The sequence below is a fragment of the Takifugu rubripes genome, chromosome 17 (assembly GCF_901000725.2).
Source record: "Takifugu rubripes chromosome 17, fTakRub1.2, whole genome shotgun sequence".
Classification (NCBI taxonomy): domain Eukaryota; kingdom Metazoa; phylum Chordata; class Actinopteri; order Tetraodontiformes; family Tetraodontidae; genus Takifugu; species Takifugu rubripes.
Genome location: NC_042301.1, coordinates 7,725,651 through 7,740,469, shown reverse-complemented (window position 1 = coordinate 7,740,469; position 14,819 = coordinate 7,725,651). Strand labels below are relative to the sequence as shown.

At 37.4% G+C, this 14,819-nt stretch overlaps 1 protein-coding gene across 1 annotated transcript; it reads left to right on the top strand.

Moving 5' to 3' along the window:
* The first annotated feature begins 1,270 nt into the window (after window positions 1–1,270).
* suclg1 (succinate-CoA ligase GDP/ADP-forming subunit alph) lies at window positions 1,271–14,591 on the top strand. The gene is made up of 9 exons (XM_003978700.3): window positions 1,271–1,425; window positions 2,877–2,977; window positions 3,738–3,854; window positions 3,944–4,156; window positions 4,462–4,519; window positions 4,846–4,929; window positions 8,419–8,570; window positions 11,250–11,438; window positions 14,371–14,591. The coding sequence occupies exons 1-9, from the start codon at window positions 1,392–1,394 to the stop codon at window positions 14,395–14,397; spliced, it is 975 nt and encodes a 324-aa protein (XP_003978749.1). The 5' UTR covers window positions 1,271–1,391; the 3' UTR covers window positions 14,398–14,591.
* Window positions 14,592–14,819: the final 228 nt, after the last annotated feature.

Genomic DNA, 14,819 nt, shown 5'->3' with positions numbered 1-14,819 from the left:
CTTGCGTCCGATTGTGACGCGTTCACTACAAGCGCCGCCATGTTAATGGTCACCCAACAATGCATTCGGTGGTAGACCAATTCACCCCAGACACTGCACGTCTTCTGGAAAGATCCTGAAACCCTCCCTCCACTATGTCCTGGACCTTTATTGGGAAGAGAAAACTCGTTTTGGCCACTTGTATCAGCAATCTTGTATTCTTGGTCATTGCCAAATGTTGTGGCCTTAGGTTTAAAACTGCTTTAAAAAGTTCAAGAATAAAAAAATATACATATAAATACAAAAAACAGATTAGGCTATAAACGAATAGCCAGACATTCCAAGACATACGAAGTAAGAACCCAAGAAAAGAAGTGGCATCAAATATAACAACTTATTAAATAAATGTCATGGCAAACATTTAAAACTAAAGAATTGGTAAGGATTTTTTTTAAATCTTATTTTCTATATATTTCAGCAACTCAAATAAAAATCAAAATTCAGTTGAAAATAACAAAAATGATGAAGTGACTCTGGATGTTTTTACTTTGTCGCTAAGTTTACTTAATTGAGTAAATCTCACCTACATCCTGTTTAATTCATTACCATCAGAGAAAACCCAAACATGTAATTTTTGGTTTAACAGTAAATTCCCATCTATGGAATTTCTAATTTATCGAATAAATATGTTTTTCTCTTTCAAAAAAAAATATAAAGGGGACATGTTTTTTTTAAAATAATAATCATTAAAAAGTTATGACTAGTACATTTATGCAGCTACAAAAAAAAAATAAAAAAATTGGCTGAGTTATAGTAATCTCTTCCACCATTTTAGGTTTAGGGTTACCCCATGGAAAAAAGTATTTTTGAGCTCAATGGATGCGCCTGACCGACGCCATCGTTGCAGTACTGCGGTATGACCAGCAGGGTTTTTGCTTCAAAATCAGAGGGGGAGGGGGTCAGTATACAGTACTCTTTATAGATCTATAGCGTACAGTACACAGTTCTATGCAAGCCTGTGTACACTGTATGCACGGGGATACTGAAACTGCCATTGTCTGTTCTTGCAATACTGAGTTGGTGAAGCACATTCCTTTGTAACCAATTGGCAACCGCCATCTGGAAACGTTTCCATCACGTCTCTGAAAAAAGAAAATACAGTACCCATAGTTCATTGTGAGTTGAATCTTTCCAACTATTTGCCTGTAGATATTTCAATAACCCATATAATTTATTATCTTCAGTGGACACAAAATAATTTACGAGGCAAACAATCAGAAATGCAAGAGAATAACAAGTGTGCGTTCCGAAACGTTACATGTTTTCGATGACTGATGTCGAGGGAGAATTTAGTCACCTAAACCGAGCGTGTCAGGACCCAAATCTCCGGTGTCATTGGTGAATGACCGAAGATGTCACACAGCAGATTCTTCGCTAGGCTGCTTTGTAAGTTGTATGATCTTTTAGCTATATGAAATGAATAGCCTTGGTGTATATAAATTAGGTAATGCTGTACACGGCACACTGCCCGATCCCCCATCGTCTTACATTAGCTATGTAGACGTCTATAGTCTGTGGCTTCTAGTCGTTAGCTTAATGTTCGCCAGCGTAACACACTAGGTCAGTGATACCTTCACAGTTAGTTAGCCCTAATGTGCTTCTGACGTATCTTAAATTCGATGAAATTTTGCAGACTAACACAAATAATACTATTTGCTCGTTGCTTTTTCCCGTTAGTGCAAAGTACGATGACGCTTTCGTAGTTTACGACTAAACCAAAGTGTGCAGCTGAACTTTGTACAAATGATTGATAAGGGAGTTTTTCTTTAGTTTTGAGACGTGGCTAATGTTCAGGCCTTGAGGGTCAGTTGTTTTAAAGTTTTAAAAATAAAAGATCCTACAGCTTAACTTTGTTTTTAATGTGATTGCTTTGATGCCATATGTTTGATGTATTTTCCTATTCACAATTTGTTAAAGAAAATTATTTTAAACTATTATTTGGTTGTAGGAACAACTAAAACTTGTAGGTGTTTTAACTGGTCTCTATTTTCAAGGTGCCTTTGACTGCAGTATTTTACTTGTTTGAACTTACTCCTTTTATTGTTGATAACAGCCATTGTAAAAACCTAATTTATTGCACCCACAACTGCATTTCATTTTAAATTGGATAGGACAAAATATATATATATATATTTTTTATTAGTGGAGATTTAAATATGAGTTGCCAAATTGATTTCTGCATTTTTATCTTTTAACCCATATATAACATAATGTCATTTCAACCCCTAGAGTCTTTTCCCTGATATGTAGATGGGGATTTCCACTGGTCCTTTGCAGGAAAAAAAAAACACAGAGCCACACGCAGGATGAATAATTGATTTGATAATTCTAAGGTCGATCTGTACACTTTCGTTTTTCAGCTTAAAATCATGAACAGCAGTCACATTTTTACACCCCTGCCATCGAAGTTCCTCTGATCATTTCCCCTGAGCTGTTTGGCCCACTAAAGTAGTGGTCCCTGCACTGTGAAATAGTTACCGTCTGACCTTATGCCCTGAAACATGAGTCGGCACCGTTAGGGTGCACTCACATATGGTCCACTTGTTTTGTTCAATTTGAATGCAGAAAGGCCCTGTTACCCTGTTCCTCATTGCCTTACATTTACATAAACCTAAGTGAATGCCCCTGTTCCTCATTGCCTTACAGTTACATAAACCTAAGTGAATGCACAGTTGCCCCCAACACCTACATTTACACATCGATATACATCATTAAAACTTGTGTATATATACAGTATGTAGTTGCAGCAGCATATAACATTTTACTTCATCCTGTTGTGAATATGAACAGTCACCTGTGAGGATATGTATACCCCTAAAAGTGAATCTGTTGTTCAGTTCAGCAGAGTGGAGTGAGGCACTGTTATACTGGAACTCGAAAAAATCTCTGTATCAACAAGAACACAAAGGTCATCTGCCAAGGGTTCACAGGGAAGCAGGTTGGTACAGACGTATATATATATATATATATTTGTTAAAAATTGCTTAAATCCAATTTGGTTCTGACACAAACACTTCTTCCTTAGTTGTTTCCTAAAAATGAATTGCTGTAAAAAAATGTTTTTGTCTCAGTCCATATTTCAGTCCATCAAAACATGTATTGAAAATATATCTTTTGTGTTTTTTTAACGAGAAAGAAAAAGCTCGTTTTCTGGCTAAAATCATGAAACAGAAAAACAGCATCAGTTTTTAATTGTAATACCATCCAAATAAGAGTAAATATAATAGATTTAGCCATCAGAAAGTTCCCCTTATCCCCTTAGTGATGGCATGCTTTTCTTTTCTGTTGTCTTTTTGTTTTAATAGGCATGCCAATTTTAAAATTTAATGTCCAGTGTTTGCCTTAAGGATTGGTAAATGCATTAGAGGTCTGATAAAAATGCTGATGAAATTCTTGATCTACATTCTGTGGTCTAAATTGTCACATGAATCCCAAGACACCATTAAGGGTCCTTTTTTGTGAACATACGGTCTTTGGCACATGCAGTTATGCTTTCCTTAATGACCTGCATTTTAACCATTGCAACAGCTATAACAACACTCTAATGCATTGGCTAATTGATATTTTCATTACACATTGTACTCGCTTTAATGATTGTAAGGCCTTTTTAATGGTCAAAAAGCACCTGGAAACATATTATTCACTATTGGAGACTATTGGTTGCACATGAACATTTTCACTGGCTTGTCTTCTCACAGGGAACATTTCACAGCCAGCAGTCTCTGGACTATGGCTCTCAGCTAGTTGGAGGTGTTTCTCCAGGCAAAGGTGGGAAGACTCACCTTGGCCTGCCTGTCTTTAATTCAGTCAAAGAGGTGTGTCCAACTTCATACTCACCTTAACATCTGTTGGAAACTACCTATTGTCATTTTTTAAGTAACATATACCATTTTTCTCTTTTCAGGCAAAGGAGAGCACAGGGGCAGATGCCACTGTCATTTATGTACCCCCTCCATTCGCTGCAGCGGCCATCATCGAGGCTATTGATGCAGAGGTGCCTCTGGTGGTGTGCATCACCGAAGGAATACCCCAGCAGGACATGGTGAGGGTAAAACACAGGCTCTTGCGCCAGAGCACCACCCGGCTCATTGGCCCCAACTGCCCAGGAGTCATCAATGTAAGTAGAGACACTCCCAATATGTTTATTTGACATATTACAGTGCAATTAATTTTACTGCAGTGATTTTCATCCCATGACCCCGAAAGGGATAAAGCGGTCAAGAAGATGAGACAAACAATACAATCTGATTTTGTTGTTTAGTGAACAACTGAGGACAGAGTAAGCAGGCCAGACATCTATCTGAATATTAACTTAAGTCCCTTTCAGACAAACTTAATGGAGCAGTGTTGTAAATATTAAAATCACTCTTTTCAACATTATGGTTGAAGTCTTTAATCTTTACTCAATTGAACGTTTTGCAGCCTGGAGAGTGCAAGATTGGGATCATGCCAGGCCACATTCATAAGAAAGGAAGAATTGGTGAGGCAACCCTAATTTGACTTTGAAAATGATTCGGTCGTGATTGCAGTGATTCTTTTTAATGCTGTGTATTTAAAGAGTTTGTGGTTACTGTGTTTTTATTCCATATTTAGTTGAGCTTTTGCATTTGTGAGCTTGATTAGCCTTGATTTGTGTTCACTGCAGGCCAGTAAACATTTACTGGAAAGGTTATGCTTCCATTATTCATAAAGGAAAATAAACAACTATTGTATCTGTGATCTCAAGTGTATGAATTTACAAGCTGTACCACTTTGTTAGAGAATTCTGCTGTGAAATTTATCATTTTTATTCATTTATCTTTTTAGGTATCGTTTCTCGATCAGGTACCCTCACATATGAAGCTGTGCACCAAACTACACAAGTGGGTCTGGGCCAGTCACTTTGCATTGGTAAGTTGCCCAGGGGTGCAATAACATCTATTATAGGTTGGGATAGTGGAAAAAATCAATACAGCATAATATATCAGTATTATGTATGGAAATATTGTATTGCTCTTTTATTTAATCATTTGCAAATGTAAATTTGACTGCCTGGCACTCTTAAATTGCTTGTTTAGCCCTCTAGATGGTGGTGTTTTTTCCCAAATCAGGTTGGCAAACATGACGTTGGTTTTAATTTTCCATTTATCATGTACTGTATATTTTAATATGAAATTGCAGATTGTACAGTGATCCCTCGTTTATTGCGGGAGTTGCGTTCCAAAAATAACACGCGAAAAGTGAAATCCATGAAGTAGTCAGCTTTATTTTTTTTTATTATTTTACAATGCAATACTGAACTACAGAATGAAACCAAAAACCAAAACCTGTTTTAAAGCCCAAAATTTGTTTAAAACAATAATTTTAATCTAGTAATACAAGGTTGGAAACATTGTCACTCGCGTATTTCCCAGTCCCAGCTGTGCCTCTTCGTCCTGACTCCGCTCCGCTGTAGCGTCTGTTTCTACTGAAGGCGCAGGAGTCTTTCTCCGAGAGAAGAACATTGTTATGGGTAGTTGTTGGCGCTCTTTCTTTTTCTGAGCAAGAAGATTTTTATAAACGGATATGCCACCTTCGATTATATTTGAGAACTGCAATGAACGACTCGCAAAAAAAATCCGTGAAGCAGCGAAGCCGTGAAAGATGAAACGCGATATAGCGAGGGATCACTGTATTCAATTTGATTTAAAATGAGCAATAATTTACTTTCACATAGACCACTTGTTAAAGGGCCTGCGCCACATTTTTTGCAAGTTGCATTGTATCTAAAACAGTTCCATTAGACGCATACATGATCAAATGAAGATACATTCATGTTCAACTATTCAGTAATTACAAATGTGCAATTGTCAACAACTGAAGGCTGTCCAGCTATGTTAAGTGGCACAATGGCATCATTGTAAACTGCTAAGCAGACCTTTTCCAGTTTAGCACTGTCCTCCAAGAGTTAGCAATACGTTACGGCAACTTGAGAAAATATTAGACTTGACCAAAATCACTAGCAAGCATGTCAGTAAGTAGAAGTTGCTGCAATTCACTTCACTGACTGACTGACTGACTGAGAACCTGTGAGGGTGAAGTTTTGATCACCCGCGCTGTTCGTTCACTAGACTCAGATCAACCACGCAAACAACAGGAGTTCCTTGCAAGGGAGAGCTGAGCAGCAGTTCAAGCTTCCTCTCTCAACTCCGCTCTTCTGCTGCTCACTCACCTCTTTTATTTGGTGCATACAAGATTTATGTCCATCAGGACCTCACGATTCCTTGTTTCCTATCTACTTTTCCCATCTTTACGACTTCCTCGTCTTCTCGAACATGGTACCTCCAAGTGCTGGTTATATAACAGCTCCAACACTTGATTTAAACATTTACACATTCCTTTTCTTAAACACTCCCTAAACACTCTAAATCTACTCATCCTAGCATTTAAACGATAACAACAATAATTCTTCTCACAAACCCTTTTGGATTACTAGGGTTTTTGCATAAGTTGGTCATAAAATGTCTTATAATCTTGAACTAAATCTCAACAATCAATCAACAAAGTCTGCTTAAACTAACACAGCACTAAAATTGTTTTCAGATTTGATTTTTCATATATCAAACACAACATGAAAAGATTTAAGTGCAGGGTGGAAAAAGTATAACTCCTAGGCTAATGATTTCTCCAAAAGCTAATTGGAGCCAGGAGTCGGCCAAACAGGAGTCCAATCAATGTGAGGAGATCAGAGGTGTTGGTAAAAGCTGATGTGCCCTATAAAAAGCATACACCAGTTTTGAGATTGTTGCTCTCAAGAAGCAGCAGCTGATGTGAAATGTGCCTCACAGAAGACCTACGTTCACAAATTGTTGACTTGCAGTTCGTGCATCAACGATAAGAGAGATTGTCTAAAAATGGAGAAAGTCCAGTACCATTGCTACTCTCTTTAGGCACGATCATCCTGTAAAGATGACTGCAAGACCACAGCACCTAGTGCTCAATGAGGTGAAGAAGAATCCACCTAGTGCCACCTAAAGACTTGCAGATCGCTCTGGTACTTGCTAACAGTTTTGTTGAGGAATCTACAAAAACAAGAAATAGAGTTGATGGGATAACTCCACGGAAAACACACTGCTGTTCAAAAAAACATTGTTGCAAAAGATCACCTGGATGTTCCTCAGCAATACTGTAAAGAAATATTCTGTAAAGAACACATCAAACATAAAAACCTCATCATAACTGTAAAATATGGTGGGCTGGGCATTGTTGTATGGGGCCACTTTGATGCCTTAGTATGAATTCACTTAAACTTTAAACTTAGCATGGATTCCTGTCATCGATGGAAATATGAAGTCTCAAGTTTATCACGACCCTTTGCAGGAAAATTGAAGACCAAGTGAAGCTCAACAGAGGATAGGTGAAGCAACAGGACAGACCCAAAGCAAAGAAGTAAATCAACAACAGGATGGATCCAGCCAGAGTCTTGACCTCAAACTCAAATTGAGATGCTGTGGCCTGACATTAAAGGAGCCATTCACACCAGATATCCCAAGAATATTGCTGAACTGAAATAGTTTTGCAAAGAGAAATGGTTTAAAACTCCTCCTTGACCTTGGTACAAGACTGACCTGTAACTGCAGGGAACATTTGTTTGAGATTATTGCTGCCAAGGAAGGTCAAACACTTATTGAATGTTTCACATACTTTTTCTACCTTGCATGTGAGTGCATTGCCATTTGTATTTCTTCTGCTCAATAGACCATTGTTAGGCTGGGAAGAAAAATTCAGATAGAAAGTGAATTAGTTAGGACTGGACAAAACAACAGTTTGATTTCTAAGAACAAAAGAGCACATCAGTGAGCTGGATGTCTACGCAAGACAACAGTGGAGAATGATCACAGGATCCTTCCCAGGGTGAACAACATTTTGAGGAAGTAGGTGTTTCAGCATCTAAACTCACCATGAAGACTTCATGAGACATGGTTAGGGCTAGGCCATCCCAGTTCTCAGACAGCATTCTTTGGAGTGATAAATTAACCAAAACCTAGTGACCCAAAACTTCCTGTGAAAATCAATGAGGAGTTTTTAAAGCAAAGAAGTGAAGTATTTACTTCTATACTTACTATACTAGGTTTGCTACTGGCTGCAGATACAAAAAATAGATTTCATTGTCCATTTTACGTTGCATACGGCTCATATTCACTTGAAAGTTGCTTCGGTTAAAAAGAGATTAATATTAATAATGGCTGGAAGCAAATCAAGTGAAAATTAATGTTCCCTCATCAGGAAATTAGGCGGTGCAGAATAATTTCTATGAAAACTATATAACATTGGGACCATCAGCCATTGTCAAGCTTAAAACTGCTTACATTTAAGCCTTTACTAAAAAATCTACCTTTTTATGTCTGTGTTTTGTATTAGGTATTGGAGGAGATCCTTTTAATGGCACAAACTTCATAGATTGTCTGGAGGTGTTTCTGCAGGATTCAAAGACTGAAGGCATCATCCTCATTGGAGAAATTGGAGGCAGTGCTGAGGAGAATGCAGCGGAGTATCTGAAAGAACACAACTCTGTAAGGAAAAATAATAGCATTTTACTCCACATCATTTTATTTACACTGGTTACATTTTACTTACACATTTACACCAGTGGCCAAAATTACTAAGGGACATGACATAGATAGATGCCGTAATCAAGAATAAAGAAGACTTTATTGTTCCCAAACTGGGAAATTGGCAATATCGTCCTCTGAACTATTGCTAAAACTGCTTACAACAGAAGTAATATACTGGACTACTGAAAATGGTGGACTGGCCCACTCACAGTGCAGACCTCTACCTTATTTAGCAAATTTGAGCCAAAGTTGGAAAATAAACCGAACAATCTCTTTTGCATTCAAAGGAGGTCTTTGGCTTGAGTTGCTGAGGACATGAGATAACTCTGAAGTCTTATGTTGATGTTCTTAGAAAATATATTGACACTCTACCAGGGAGATGTGCTGCTGTAATTTCTGCTGCTGTAAAAAGTTGGACATGACAAATATTAAACCTGAAAATGGCAAAATTGCCTATTCTTAAGTTATATTCTTATATCTTTATCTTTACATTATCTTCTTAGTGATAGATGATACATTTGGTCAAGTAGTAAGAAGAATCGGAAATTAATGTCGTTACAACTGACGATAGGGCTGCAGAAATGTAAAATATACGATATGGAAAGACATTTGACTTGATCTTGTGTGTTTTTTTCCCTGAAAAGATCCAATATATCAATTTAGTCCTTAAAATAATATCTTGGTCATATACTGGTAATTTTCATCAGCAATAAATGGCAGAAAATGTGTTTGCAGGAAGGACTTAATTTATTGGATTCAAAACCTAGTAGTTTTAATGGTGTAGTAATTGTGTCATTACTTGTTTTGATTGAGGAGACTTGTAGTTAAGGATTACCTTAACGACAAGACCAAGATCAAACATATTAATGTTTGATCAAAGGAGGACAACAATCAGTGATTATATTAGAATCTAGGTAGGGAGCGATTAAATGTATTTTGTTTGAAGTTTAGTCCAAGCTGCTTTGTTCACTGCCTGGGATAAACCAGGTCTTAAATATACCTGCTTATAGTATGTAATAATTATAAAAATGCCACAACTGGGTCTGCTCTCTCCAACATTTTGATAATGAATGTATTTTGATGTCTATCCTTGATTGATGTATGTCGAGTGAGCCTTCTTGAAATTAATCTTTAACTTGCATAGTGCATGCGAGCATTCCTCATATGATTACGTTTTTAATTATGAAATATGAGTATGTGCTCACCTGCTGAAAATCAATGGCTGCCTGTAGCTGCTTGCAGTGTTATTCTTAAATATCAAATTTTAGCTCTTTCACACTGAAATTGATCCAAACCAGAGGTGTCAAACTCAAATACCCTGTGGGCCAAAATTCAAAACTGGGGCCAACAAAGTCACGGGCCAACATTGATATTTATTGAAAAAAATCTTCCTCTAGCTATAACACGGAACCTTTTGGTATGGACCCAAACTAGTTTTGCTCAACAACTGAACATGGAACAAGCAAAGCTTAACACAATACAATATATAATTTATTATTGCACACATGCAAAATCGAAATTCAAATTAAAAAAAAAATCACTGGCATTCATTTCTTCTCTTTTAAATTTCAACAGTAATCTTTTGCCATTGTAAGTTAATGTAATGTAAATGTAATGCCTTTTCATCTCTTCTTTCTGGCACCTTTCAGTCATTTCCAGGTGTTTGTGCTTGTCTTGGTGTTGTGTTTTATATTGTCATCTGTTGTTGTTCGCCTTGTAATGCACATTGGCTCCACATACAAAACAGACAGGTCAGTCTTTTACATATCTAAACAGATATTCTGCCTCCTACCTGTTCAGAAAGGTCTTATTTTCTGCCTTTCTATTTATTTTTTTAGAGGGTAGTGCGGTGCCAGAATTATCATTAGCATATAAGGTCACTATGACTACTTCCTCTTTCTTGGTGGTTGGCAAGCCACATATTGATGAATTACCACCATCAACTGATGTGTAGTGTGGATTTTCACACCAAAACTCTAGCAGAGCATTCTGCATTTGTAGTATTGGCAAATGCGCTTTAAGCGATAATACCAGCGTGCCAGCTCTAATAGTCAATTGGTATGGCTTCACAGGCCAATAATAATTACATTACGGGCCAAATTTGGCCCACGGGCCAGAGTTTGACACCTCTCAATTAATCAATCAATCAATCTTTATTAATATAGCGTCTGTTACAATCAAAATTGTTTCTAGGCACTTTACAGAATCCCAAGGCCTGACTCCGTCAAGCAACAGTGACAAGGAAAACCTCCCCAGGAGGGGGAGAACAGGAAGAAACCTTGAGCAGGACCAGGCTCATATAGGGCGACCCTCCTGCTGATGGCCCTGAGCCTAAACCAGCCCATTCAATTAAATAGCTCAGTTGGCTCTTTTTTTAAGGATGCAGGCTTAGATCGACATTGCAACTTAGACATGCTTGCTACTGTTGGTGTTTTGAAATAAGAGAACAACTGAGTGTCTCATTTCTAATAACTGACAAAGGTGCAAAAATTGTTTGTTCTAATGCATTACTTCTTTGTCTTTTGCTTTGCTGTTTGCTGACCTTTTGCTGGCTCTACTTGTGTGCTCACCTGGACCTGACCTTTGGTTTCTGCTTTTTTCATTTCTAATTAACTTTTTGCAAACCTTTATGTCTAGGGTCCTAATGGAAAACCGGTGGTGTCCTTCATCGCTGGCTTAACTGCTCCCCCTGGCCGCAGAATGGGCCATGCTGGTGCCATCATTGCTGGTGGGAAGGGTGGGGCCAAAGAGAAGATCTCAGCCCTCCAGTCAGCTGGAGTTGTAGTCAGTATGTCCCCTGCCCAGCTGGGCAGCACTATTTTCAAGGTTAGTTCTTTGTAAAGTATTACATCAGAATTCAGAGTAACGCTAAAAGAAACTTTTGCCACAATTGTTGATCTCGTTTCCCTTTATTTACAGGGTATATATACTTAAAAATCAACATATCAATACACATTGAAAATACACATTTAAATATCCTTTACAGCTGGGGTCCCTATACAGTATTTGCTGCACTGGCATGGATAGAATGTACCAGTGGACCCACATTATAAATGACAAGAAGATTTAAGATCACAAATCTTAACTAATGGAGGAAAAGACCAAACACATTAAATGTATGCACAGATGCTGCCCATGTTTGTTACATTAGAAAATTAGTTGCTTCATTCAGTAACAACAATGTGTCAGATCACTCCATCAAAACGTGCTGGCATATGTGTGTTTTCAGAGTGAGAGAAAATGTCTTTTACAAACACATTTATAGTCGCTTTACGAAAGAGGTTATTTTTTGTTTTTTTGAAAAAGGATTTATTTATTTGGTAAAGTTATCAAAGTTTACTTTTGTGTTTGTCTGACTGAATTTTTGATGAGTATCTTAAAGACAATTGAGTTTTTTTCTAACATTCTCTTTGTTTCCCAGTGAAATAAATAACAAAACATAATGCAATCACAAAGATAAACAATACAGTTGCTATCATAGATATCAGTTTCTGGCCTATCTCTTATTTCAAAAATTGGTATCTGTATTGGCCCACATTTTCAAAATCCTTGCATCTTTCCAAACATCTTGTGATCAAGAGACCAAAGCAAATGTTTCTATTTCACAGAATAAACACAAAGGTCATATATTCACTATACAATGAATAAACAACCTATTTAAAGGAGACACCAAACTAATTAACATGTTTAGTAAAGAAATGCAGTTACCATTTGAGTTTCTTAATGAAATATCTTCTGGAACTACTTTAAAGGAAGACTTGACTGAGCATAACTGACTACCATATTTTCCGGACTATAAGCTGCTACTTTTTTTCCTACACTTTAAACACTGCGGCTTATTCTACGGTGCGGTTTATTTATTATTATTTATTTATTTATTTTATTGATGTATTTAATCACTGTTTTAATTACTGTTTGCACCTGCACACCATAAACCAGGTTATGTGTGTGATTGAAGACCTCCCTTCGTTGATGTATCTTCGGTTCAGTGTTTAATAGAGTGGCTCTTTCTGCAGTCAAACTGCAGAATAAGCTTGCAGAAGTCTGCGTCTGAGTTCTTCAGCGTCCTATGTTTCAATGCGGCTTATAGACAGGTGTGGCTTGTATAAGTACAAAATTGATTTTCTTTCTAAAATTAGATTATGCGGTTTATATACAGGTGCGGCTTATAGTCCAGACAATACGGTATTTGTCCTTATCACATAATTAAAATGACCAGTGCACAATTTCAATCTTGAATTCTTGTTTACCTACATCTGAATCAATGTAAAGAGAGTTGTACCATGGCTAACGCATTAAATGAATGAATGAATGAAGATTCCTATTCAATGACAGTTCTGTCCCTGTAGTTGTTTTGAAGGTCATTATAATTTAAAGTTTTTGTGATTTATTTGCACCTTCACCCCACCCAACAATAGACCCCTGCCATGGATTTTTTTGCTGCGGGGGGAGTTGTAATTCAACTCTATGCAGTTTCCAGATTTACTAAAAGAGCTGAAAAGTAACTTTTAATGAGGTTAAAAGGGAAGAGGTTAAAGAAAGAAATGAATAAACATTGACAGCACAAACACTGACTGTCTCACACAAGTGAGTGTCACTGTAACTTTATTTTAGTTTATGTTGGGGATAACACTTTTGGCAAGATAAAAATAGAATTGCATCCTGCCATCATTTATCATTTCAGACTTTGATTAGCAATACTGACACAGCTAATACTGACAAAGTTAATAAAGATTCAAACATGCACCGGGTTTAATGCATAATTATTCTATGTAATAATGAAAAAAACGAATTTGCTTGCAGAAGCAAATATCTGTTATAAATTCTAATGTGCTGTTTGAGGCGGCTCATGCACACATTTTGAACCTGAGTCCTGGTCCCCAGTGTCCTGAAGTCTTCACGTGTGTCTGGAAATGTGTCTCGCTTTTCTTTTCACATTCTTCACACACCCATTAAGCATGCAATTGTGCTCACTGTAGCTATTCCAAACTGCGGGGGGGAAAAACATTACACATGAAAGCTGAGTGAGTTGAGAGGCAACATGTGCATTTTGATTAAGTTCATGCCTTCGTTTTATGGTTTTCGTTAGCTGTATTTGCACCATTGCCCATTTTTTAATGTTTAAACGCTAAATTCAAAGACCATATCCAAAGGGTGTCCCATCTTGTCTCATATCTTTGGAGTTATTTCGGTCTCTTGAGAGCTGCTGTCCATGTTTCCTCCTGAAGGGGGCAGCAAAGCGTCATGCATCCGCAGTCACAGAGTACCGGTAACAGTGCTGTGTGTTCGTCTAATGGTATTTGAATTGTTATTTTTGCATCTAGACTTAGATAAAACAGCATCAGCATTGTCATCCTACATTTTGCAATATGAACTTGTTTTATATATGTTAAAAGCTATCTTTTTTAAATGAGGATGCATTTAATGCTCATTTGTAGTCTTTTGGTTGTGCTAGGAAACACCCCAGCTACAAAATAAACCACAAATTCATATGTAGAACTAAACTTTCAGGCAGTCAATCAAAAAAAAACTGTTTTCAAGCTTATAATCAGAAATTGGTGTCGTGGACAGTATCACACAGTTTTGAACTCTCAAGGAACCTCTCCAGGAAAACCAACTGGTTTTCTCCACTTATACAGCAGCAGCTCTGATACACAGGATCAACACAGAACACTGCTAATTCTACATGAATAAATCATTCTTTTATTTGACCTGTGGCTTGTTCATTTGCACCTTCTTCTCTCTTGTCAATCTGCAGGAGTTTGAGAAGAGGAAGATGTTGTAAACTGGCACCCAGTCTCTTGCCTCTCCTTTGTCCTGAAATTGAAATCAGCCGCTAAATTCTGGAAGTGGATAAACCCTACAGTGTCTGTAAAGTTAGATTATGTCATCCCTGGAACACACATCCACTGTTTATATTGTTATTTCTGCCATGAACATGTAACTTGCACATACAGAATAAAAGACTAAATCACAATATGCCAATGATTTCTCCTACTGCAATGCGTTTCTACGGTTAAACTTGCAAACATGTTTCCCCAGGGATCAGTCATTATAATCTTAGCCCTGCTGAGGTTGACTCTATTGCTGAAGGTGCAGCAACCTCACTGAGAATCACGCTTGATTCTGTTGCCCCCCTGAAAAAGAAAATAGTAAATCAGAGGAGGTGTGCCCCCTGGTATAATTCACATATCAGGACCCTCAAGC